At 37.4% G+C, this 10,793-nt stretch overlaps 1 protein-coding gene across 1 annotated transcript; it reads left to right on the top strand.

Moving 5' to 3' along the window:
• The first annotated feature begins 1,939 nt into the window (after positions 1 to 1,939).
• LOC143587363 (cytochrome P450 734A1-like) lies at positions 1,940 to 5,927 on the top strand. Its single transcript, XM_077068669.1, has 5 exons — positions 1,940 to 2,626; positions 3,674 to 3,897; positions 4,022 to 4,263; positions 4,360 to 4,738; positions 4,905 to 5,927. The coding sequence occupies exons 1-5, from the start codon at positions 2,335 to 2,337 to the stop codon at positions 5,364 to 5,366; spliced, it is 1,599 nt and encodes a 532-aa protein (XP_076924784.1). The 5' UTR covers positions 1,940 to 2,334; the 3' UTR covers positions 5,367 to 5,927.
• The last annotated feature ends 4,866 nt before the right edge of the window (positions 5,928 to 10,793 follow it).

Raw genomic sequence — 10,793 nt, 5'->3', positions numbered from 1 at the left:
GGTTTGGCAAGGTTATGAACAAGAACGCGACAACCGTGTTTGCAAGCTTAACAAATCCCTTTTATGGCCTTAAACTAACTTCGAGAAATTCGTACAAAAAATCACCACTTCATTTCAAATCCTTGGTTTCAAAGCGTCAAAGGCCGATCACTCATTATTTATTATTTGAAAAGGGGATGCTTTTATTGGCGCTCATATTTATGTAAATAATGTCGTCATCAAGAGAAATGACATGAAGAAAATTCAAGAAATCAAAAACTTTCTTGAGGGAAAATTTAGTATCAAAGATCTTGTCCTTTTTTAAAATTTTTCATGTCATTGAAGTGGCATGAACAACGCAATGGATGGTTCTTATCCAACAAATGTACATGTTGGACATCTTAGAAGATACAGGTAGAACATGTAGTCGACCAAGCTTGTTTCCTATGGAACAAAACCTAAAATTTACACAATCGTGAACAAGAAGCCAATGTGGGATGCAAATCAATATAGAAGGCTTGTTAAGCGTTGCTCTACTTACAAACAACCAACCTGGCATCGCTTAATCCGTCACCATCTTTAGTCAATTTGCTACCGATTCGCGAGGGAGCTATATTGAGGCCACCACTCATGTACTTCGGTACTTGAAAACAACTCCCGAACAAGGTATTCACCTTGCCAAGGATGGGGGAACAAATCACGGCTTTCTACGATTTTGATTGGCTCGGGTTCCCCATGACAAGAAAGTCTTATTAATGATATTTACTACTTCTTGCGGGAACCCCTATATTGTGAAAGTCAAAGAAACAATTGATTGTTTCTCACTCGTCTGTCGAAGTTGAGTATCGTGCTATGGCCTACACTGTTAGTGAAATCTTATGGATGTGATGGTTGCCTAGTGAGTTAGAAGTATCATGTCTTGTTCCTACTCAACTATTTTGTGACAACCCGGTTGCTAGACATATTGCCAATATCATTTTTCACAAACAAACTAAACACGTTGAGATGAATTGTTGTTTTGTCAGAGAAGGTTTGAAGCTACACATGTATTACCCATGGCGATAAACAAAAAGGACCAAATTACATAAATTTTCACAAAACCATAGGAGTCAAGACTTTCAAACCCGCCCTTCTTGATAAGTTAGATATTATTAACCTTCATGCATCAACTTGAGGTAGAGTAATTGACCGATTATGGATTATGATTTTCATATTTTCAGCCTTATTGTTAGCCTAATTATGGTCATTATTTGTTCATTTCCTTTAGACCCATACGATTTTATTAATTTATAGAGGGCGTCCTCATTTGTTTTTCTTTAATTAGTTAATGATAAATAAAATAAATCAACGTTACACCATAATAACAAAACTAATTTAGAAAAATCAGTTTCTAACCATCAAAGAAATGAGAACGTTGACTGATATTGTTCATGCAAGTCGCAGCAATGAATAAGCCACATCAGTTAATTAGATGATGGGTTGTCCGTAAGATTTTAGTAAGCCTCGGTTGATTTTTGGTATGAAGATGATTAAGTGGAAATGCATACATTTTATAATTTATTTCATTCATATGTGTGCCCTTTTGTTTTTGGTTATTTTTCACACATACCTTGTGTTTAATTTTGTAACATGCACATGTATATATATTGTATTTACTTATTCATACTTTTGTTTTTGAGTTGTCTTTTAATTGATATTAACCTTACATGAATATGTGCATATGTTGTAATATCTTGTATTTTATGTTTGTTTTTGTCTTGTTACAACTTGTGACTAAAAAATTGTTTTAGATCTCTTTATACTTATCTGTAAAATATATGATAGTTGGCCTTTATATTCTCAATTCAAACTCATCATAAAATAATTCACATTTTATAAGAAATTTAATGATTTATTGAAAGGGCATGCTATTGTCTATATAAGTTTCTTTGTACACAATCCAACCTTGCAACTTTTGAAATATCAGAAAGTGAAAAGAAAAGGCCATCCAAAGATTCAATTTCAAGATCCATGAGAAAAAAGTCCTAGATAGAAAAGACAAGGGGTAATGTTGTAAATAACAAATTAATTATGAAGAATAAAATGAATAAAAATTATCATTCGTTGACCATTATAATTCCAAATTTCCAATGGCGGCCCCTACGGCGTTGGCGTTGCCAAAAAACACCCCACCCTCTCTCTCTAGACACTTTCTCTCTCTAAACTTGTTGGTGGCATTAAAAAGGAGAACAAACCACTGTCAAGTACTAACAAACATAACCAAAGAAGAAGATAAGAGGCAGCTTCTCTCAAGCCCATAAAAGCAGCTTCTGCCTTTAAAGCTCTCAAGAAACATAGTTTTCTAGAGAGAGAATAATGGAAGAGGATATGATGTTGTTGTTGAAATGGTGGTTGAAAGTGGTGTTGTTTTTGTTGATAGTGATGGTGTTTGGTGTGAAGGTTTTTGTGTTGTTATGGTGGAAACCAAAGAAGATTGAAGAGCATTTTGCCAAACAAGGAATAAGGGGACCTCCTTATTGCTTCTTTATTGGTAATGCCAAAGAGCTTGTGAGTTTAATGGTGAAAGCTTCTTCCAAACCCATGCCTTTTTCACATAATATCCTCCCTAGAGTCCTCTCTTTTTACCATCATTGGAAGAAAATCTATGGTATGTTCATATTTGATCTTCAATTCCCATCTTCTCATCTTAAAAATATTTTTATATAATTGGGTCTTTTTGGACAAAATCTTCAATGGGGTCAAGAAAAAAGGAATTTGAACCCTTGAAACCAAATGATCTTGTGAGCCCAAAGGTGACATGGGTTTGTTTCAAAGCGTTTCAAAGTTCAAATCTTTGGTGTGATTTGGTTGTAAATGGGGTCTAGAATAAGGATTGAGCCCATGACCTACATGATCTTGGTCATTAGGAACATGGGGTCTTGACAATTTTTCTGTTTTATCAAATTTGGGATCATTTTAAGGCTTAAAACATCATGGGTTCACACTTTTTCTCAATCTTGTGTTTTCTTTTACTTAAATTCCATGAGAGCACTTACGTGTATGGGATTTTGGAGATATCCTCATGTGATGATGTCTTTTTTTAAGATGATAAATTTTTATGTTTGTCCACTTTATAGCATTCATGACATCAAATGGAGGTAGCTTTTTAGGCCACCTCCTTAGCTTGGATGCATATATTTTTCTTAAATCTCCATCTCTCTCTCCATCTTCATTTTAATATATATATGTATGTATGTATTATGTATATATATATATAATAAAGAATGTTAATGAGGTGGAAACTTATGTATTAATTAAGGATAAAAATTTTGAATTTTTGAAAAGTTTATATATAAAGTGATGGAGTTATCATTTCCTTTTGTGTTCCCCTTTGTGTCCTTATAATTCTTTTAGATTTTTATGGGAAGCTTGGCTTTTGATAATGAACTTGTCTCTGTTTGATAGTGGCATAGTCCTTGAGTTGTCTTCTCTCTTTCTCTCTCTAGCAGTACAACTTCACAGCTTCATGAAATTAGTGGCTCATGTGTTGTTTCCTTCTCACCACCCTTTTTTGTTTAACTTGATGCTTGCCACTTTTAGCTATATGCCACTTACCATGATGGTGTAAAAATTTATATAAAAAGTAAATAATAAAAACTAAAATCTAGTATTGAATGATGCATTTATTATTATTTATATACCATTTTTTTTGTAGGTCCAACGTTTTTGGTATGGTTCGGACCCACAGTTCGGCTTACAGTAGCCGAACCAGACCTTATTCGCGAGATATTTAGCTCGAAATCGGAATTCTATGAAAAAAATGAGGCACACCCTCTAATCAAACAACTTGAAGGTGATGGACTCCTTAGTCTCAAAGGTGAAAAATGGGCTCTTCATAGAAAAATCATCACTCCCACCTTTCACATGGAGAATCTCAAAGTAAAGCTTACTTTTACTTTTGAACAATTTTCAATCATTACATTAAATTACTTCCTCCATTCTATATTAAATAAATAAATAAATAAAGCAATAAATTAATCTATTTTTGGGTTAAATATTGTAGTTGCTAGTACCCATGGCCACGAGCAGTGTGGTGAGAATGTTGGACAAATGGCTGGACATGTCGAATACCGATGAAGTGGAAATCGAAGTCTCGAAATGGTACCAAAATCTTACCGAGGAGACCGTGACTCGGACCGCTTTCGGTAGCAGCTACGAAGATGGAAAGCACATTTTCCAACTACAGGCTCAACAAATGGTCTTGGCTTCTGAAGCCTTTCAAAAGGTCACCATCCCGGGATATAGGTACATGTCGTGTCGCATTAACCCACCCTGATTTGAACTTTGATAAATTATTTGAAATTCTTCCTCAGTTTTATATATATATATATTGTTTTTCAGATTTTTACCCACCCAACGAAACAGGGAATCTTGGAAAGTAGAGAGGGAAATCAAGAGATGTTTAATGAAGGTGATTGAAAGAAGACGGGAGAAGTGGGACAAATTAGAAGGAATGGAAAATGGGCCTAAAGACTTACTTGGGCTGATGATCCAGGCGAGTTGGAAGGAATCCGAAAACTCCATCACCGCACATGACATTGCCGAGGAGTGCAAGAGCTTTTTCTTCGCCGGAGAACAAACCACGTCCAATCTGCTGACATGGACGACGGTCTTGCTAGCAATGCACCCACACTGGCAGGTGATAGCACGTGATGAAGTCTTCAAGGTGTGCGGACCACGTGACATCCCTACCAAGGATGATGTTTCCAAGCTTAAGATGGTACCACTCCTCTCCTCTCCTCTCCTCTCCTCTCTCTCTATCACACTCAAAATATGTTTTGTCTTCTTCTCAAAATACCAAACTACCCCTTTATCCATCCTCTTTTTCAATAATATATATTTTCTATAAAAATTAAACCTTCTTTTTTTTTTAATATTATTTGCAGCTGACCATGATTCTCAATGAGTCATTGAGATTGTACCCTCCAATTGTTGCGTCAATCCGACGCGCGAAGACGGATGTACAATTAGGAGGATGCAAGGTCCCTGGTGGGACCGAGCTTCTTATTCCCATCCTGGCCGTTCATCATGATCAAACAATTTGGGGAAATGATGCTAATGAATTCAACCCGGCCCGGTTCTCAAAGGGTATAGCTTGTGCAGCTAAACATCCAGTATCGTTCATCCCTTTTGGGGTCGGGGTTCGTATGTGTATTGGACAAAATCTAGCCATGTTGCAAGCAAAATTGACACTTGCCATCATATTACAAAGATTCTCTTTTCGACTGTCCCCAAAGTATAAACACGCACCAACGGTTCTGATGCTACTTCACCCTCAATATGGAGCCCCTATTATCTTCAAATCTCTATCGACGAATTCTAGCACGAAAGAAGATCAAGGGTTGTAAATTGTCCTTAATATACAAATCATATGTGTGTGAGTGAATCATATGCTTGCTCATGACCAACCCCCTACAAAATATTAAAAACACAGATTAATTTATCTAATGCAATCGTTATATCATGTTATTTCATCGACATGATACGATAAACCGATAAGCTGTTATAAGTGACATCATGTCATTTATACTACTTTTATAAGGTTTATCGTGTCGCATCATTGAGAACACATGATATGAGATTGTATATATATATAGTTTTTTTTATCTTGAAAAATGGTAAAAGGGAAAGAGAACTTTAAAATCTCTTTTTTGCAAATTAATAATTTGCAAAAAGTGTTGGAAGATGAGGCAAGTAAAACTATGTTTCTTTTATTCGTTCCCTATTTGTTCACTAAAATAGCAATACTAACCCGTGAAGTTTGGATTTTGGGCACGTAACTTTATCCTTGGCTAGTTAGAAATCTGTTTCCTCATGTGTATGTAGTGTACATCTTGCTTAATTCTAACAACAATTTTGTTAATACAAGGTTATGCCTTCTTGGTTTGATATCTGATGTGTTATTGAGTAAAGTATTTTATTCTTTTTATTTATGAGAACATTGTGTTAGAAAACTTGTATAATACAATCCAGAAAAAGAAAAGAAATAAACGAAACAGTAAACCGGGCTTGTGTTGAAAACGACTGGTCATGCTTAAGGTATAAGAGACGTCAGGTCTAGTACATAACATAGCATATATGATAGAACCAACTGCAGAAGCATATGGAATTGCTTGCATATGCTTAGATTCAAAGTCCGTTGCCGGAGATTGCGATTTGCTCAACACGGTTCCTTTAGTCATTGGAACAGCTCATTTCTTAGAGGTTTCCATTGAGAAGCGTGCCATTACTTTGTCTATGTAAGTACTTTGACTTAGCCCTAGAATCCGCTTAGATCTATCTCTATAGATCTTTATTCCCAGAATATATGCGGCTTCTCCAAGATCTTTCATTGCAAAACAAGATTTCAACCAGTGCTTAATTTCCTTAAGCATAGGAATGTTGTTTCCAATGATCAGTATATCATCCACATACAAGATGAGGAATGATATAGTGCTCCCACTAGTCTTTCTATAAACACAAGGCTCATCTTCATTTTTGACAAAACCAAACTCTTTTATTTTCTCATCAAAGTGAAGATTCCAGCTTCGAGATGCTTGCTTAAGTCTATAAATGGACTTATTCAATTTGCAAACCCTATTAGGATATTTAGGATCGACAAAACCTTCAGGCTGAACCATATAAACATCTTAGAAAGATTTCCATTAAGAAAAGCGGTTTTGACATCCATTTGCCATATCTCGTAGTCATAGTACACGGCTATGGCAAGTAATATCCTTATTGACTTAGTCATAGCAACGGGCGAGAAGGTTTCATCATAGTCAACACCTTGAGTTTGAGTAAAACCTTTCGCGACTAGCCGTGCCTTATAGGTTTGCACATTTCCATGCATGTCGGTTTTTCTCTTGAAAATCCATTTGCTCCCTACTGCCCGACTATTGGGGGGTAGCTCAACCAAGTTCCAAACTCGGTTATCCTGCATGGATTGCATCTCGGCGTTCATGACATCTTGCCATTTCTCGGATTTCGGATCCAAGATAGCATATTTGTAGTTAGTAGGCTCGTCGCCAGACTCGGCTACTAATAAGACTTCGGGCCTATCTAGATGCCATAAGTATCTAGAATTTGGTACGGGAGTCCTACTACTTCTGCGAACGCTCGTGTTCACGTCTGATGTATCAGCAACAACAACTTGTTGATCAGACGCTCCAACTTCCTCAGCGGTTGTTTATGGTTCTTGAATTTCTTCAAGACCGACAATGTTATCTCCAGTTCCTCGATTGAGAATTTTATTCTCAAGGAAGTGGCCTTTCCTCTTGATAGAAATCGTATTTGTATCAGGATGAAAGAAGTAATTACCCCTTTGGTTATAGTATCCGACGAAAACAACTTTTACGCCGCGGGGATCAAGTTTGTCATCAGACTCACTTGAGATGTAAGCATCACATCCCCATACTCTAAGGTAAGACAATTTGGGCTTCTTTCCCTTATGCCATATCTCATATGGGGTTTTGTCTATCTTCTTAGTTGGAGCTAGATTGACAATGCGGGCGGCGGTTATAAGGGCGTAACCCCAAAAGGAGTGAGGCAAGTTAGTTCTACACATCATCGATCGGACGATGTTTAGCAAAGTTCGATTTCTCCTCTCGCTCACACCATTATGTTGGGGTGTGCCAGGTGGAGTGAGCTGTGAAACGATTCCATGCTCTTTTAGATGAGTGATGAACTCTGAGCTAAGATACTCTCCACCTCGATCTGATCAAAGCATTTTAATGGTTTTACCAAGTTGTTTTTCCACTTCGTTTTGAAACTCTTTGAACCTTTCAAAAGTTTCGTGCTTGTGTTTCATAAGATACACATAAGCGTATCGACTATAATCGTCACTAAAAGAAACGAAGTATCTTTCACGGTTTCTAGTCATGGTTCTGAAGGGTCCACATACATCAGTATGTATGAGCCATAACAGATCATTTGCTCGTTCACTTTTATGAGTGAAGGAGTCTTTGACGAGTTTGCCAGCTAAGCAAGATTTGCAATCATCAAACGAGTCCGGTCCTGTGGATTCAATAATCCCTTCGGATTGGAGTCTTTTAACTCTTTCCTTGATTATGTGGCCAAGTCGGCAATGCCATAGAAAAGTATCATTGATGCTAGTCTTGATACGTTTTGAAAGATGATATACGTTATTTTCAGTTTGAACATCAATCTCATAAATACCATTTCGAGGTTTAGCCTCAAAATAAAAGATATCATTTAAGTAAGAAGAAATAGCCATGCCATTAAAAACGTACTTAAAACCTTGTTCAAGCAACAATGAAAATGAAATGATGTTTCTGGTCAAACCAGGAGCATACAAACAATTATTCTAAGGAAAAACTAGGCCAGATGGACAAGTAAAATGAAAAACTCCAGTTGCCAGAATTGGTACTCTCTTCCCATCTCCAACGATGAGTTCCATGCTGCCTTTATTCAGTTTCTTCCACTTCTCAGGCTCCTGCAGGACATTAACAATGTGGAAACCACATCCGGTATCAAATACCCATGTGTTGCTAAAGACAGTGAAAAGTTCAATAACGTATATGGAAATACCTCGAGAAGAGCCTTCACCATTGGCCTTTCTCTTTGCTAGCTCAGCTAGATGCTCGGGGCAGTTAGGCTTCCAGTGCCCCATCTTGTTGCACTTGTAGCACTCGCGCTCCTCAGGAGGCGGCGGTGGTGCCTTTGCAACTTTCTTGTTAGTGTTGGTGGCAGATTTGGCAGCAACAATAACTTTCTTCTTGCCTTTTCCCTTATAACCCTGATTCTTGGGTTTAGGCTTCTTTATACCAGTAGATCGGATCATCAGAACTTTGATTGGTCCTAGAAGGAATGTTCATCTCAGCCATTTTGAGCATGTTTTGCAGCTCCGACACTGTCTTTACCCAGCTGTTCATGTTGAAATTAATTACGAACTGGTCGTAAGAGCTGGGGAGAGAGTTGAGAATGAAATCCGCTGCCATCTCATCGGACAGGGGATAATCAAGTTTCTTAAGCTGATCGATGTGCCCCTTCATCTTTAGGACATGCGCACTGATGGGAGACCCTTCTGCCATCTTGCAGCTAATGAGCTGTTTCATGGTGTCGAACCGTTCCTGACGGGCTTGTTTCTGGAACATGCCCTTGAGTTGCTCTAGCATCTCATAGGCACCAAAGTCTTCTAAGCCTTTAGCAAGCTCAGAAGTCATGGTGGCTAGCATAATACAGGAGACCTCAGCCGAGTCATCCCTATGCTTGTCAAGAGTTTTTCGAGCAGCGGCTGTGTTGTTTTCAGGCTCAGTTGGAACAGGTCCATCGAGAACATACAGGCGCTTTGCCATGGTGAGAACAAGTCTCAAGTTGCGGTGCCATTCGATGAAGTTGGTACCGTTCAGTTTATCCTTCTCAAGGATAGTCTTAAGGGCGTAGGGTGTGATTTCATTTGACGACATCTGGTTAATAAAGCAAAAGTAAATTTAATTAGTATTTTCAACGTTGTTATCCTATTATTAATGACCCAATAACATTAATGAAATAGGAGTATGAGAATCTGGCTTCCAGTTATTAAAGGCAGCTGTAGCACACAACATTAATAAGTGGTTAGGCGGACAGACAACGATTGTCAATTTTGAATAGAGCACAACTCTCGGTTATGAGGCCTATAGAGACAACGATTGTCTGTATAGATACGTTTAGCCTCATCTTTGCCCACTTTAAGTCTCTAGACAGTTTTAGCATGTAGCAGGAGAGTAAAGTAATAGTTGTCCTAGTACAGTGACGTGTGAAAGCGCCGGATGTGTCAACGAAACGCTTTCACCTTGATGGGATAGGCTAGAAAACTAGTGCGGTGCTTTAGCTCCAAACACTCGAAATTTCGCAGTATGCCTCAAGTGTGACTTGTAGTAGGATTGGCACAAACTATTGGTTTAAATTGGGATAAATTTTAGAATTACCAAATAGAGTAAAAAGTCAAATTTTGCTGTATATGTAATCGGGACAAAATTGATGAACCCTTTCATCTCTCAGGACACTTAGTTTTAAATAACCTATTAAAACTAAGTTTGTCGCGATATCACTAACCAATTTTAAGTTAATAGTTAAACTATTAAGTTATAAGGTTTTGGAAAATCAAATTTAGTTTAATTTTGCAAAAACTCAATTGGTTGATTAAAATTTATTTTAATATATGTGGTATTAGGTTGGTGGTATTATAACCTATTATAATCAAGCAAGCAACCAAAATAGCAAACAAGAATATGTAAATCTTAAATGGCCAAAAAGGTGATTGGTCTTGCTAGAGCCTATTAGCAAGACCAATCGGGTCAAGGGGTCACAACACAAAAACAACCACATGGATGGACTCCTGGTGCATCCCGTCATCTTTGCTAACTCCCACTGACTTCAAGAACTCCACGAGCTCGTCCTCGGTTTTTTCTTCGGGTCTTCTTCATTACAATATTAGAAATACATATAATGAAAAACCAAACCCTATCTATTACAATCTTGAATCATCAAAGTGGCCAAAAACCATAAAATAAAACCGAAAAATAAAATAAAACTTTGAACAATCTATATGGCTAAAATCAAACAACCAATCACAAAAGGTCGGGCCAGATTTACATGTTCAATAAAAATAATATTGAGCAATATATTGGTCAAATAAAATAATTAAAAATTGACCAAACCAAGATTGCTCAAAAAAATATATCTAGATCAAAAACTTCAGCTAGCTTGAAGTTTATGATGTAGATCCGGTGAAAAGACCGGATTCGACTCGTATGTTGTAACCAAGGCTCTGATACCACTGTTGGGTTCCAGTG

This window comes from Bidens hawaiensis, unplaced genomic scaffold (genome assembly GCF_021521415.1).
Source record: "Bidens hawaiensis isolate Kalapana, Puna unplaced genomic scaffold, B.hawaiensis_p1.1 tig00035463_1, whole genome shotgun sequence".
In the NCBI taxonomy this organism is placed as follows: domain Eukaryota; kingdom Viridiplantae; phylum Streptophyta; class Magnoliopsida; order Asterales; family Asteraceae; genus Bidens; species Bidens hawaiensis.
The sequence above is the reverse complement of the archived record's forward strand: the minus strand, read 5'-3'. Positions and strand labels throughout refer to the sequence as shown.

Excerpts from the sequence above, each read along its gene's own strand:
- LOC143587363 (XM_077068669.1), top strand. The coding sequence starts at position 2,335 with ATGGAAGAGGATATGATGTTGTTGTTGAAATGGTGGTTGAAAGTGGTG. Across the intron at positions 3,898-4,021 it reads TTCACATGGAGAATCTCAAA|TTGCTAGTACCCATGGCCAC; the intron begins GTAAAGCTTACT and ends TAAATATTGTAG. Across the intron at positions 4,264-4,359 it reads GTCACCATCCCGGGATATAG|ATTTTTACCCACCCAACGAA; the intron begins GTACATGTCGTG and ends ATTGTTTTTCAG.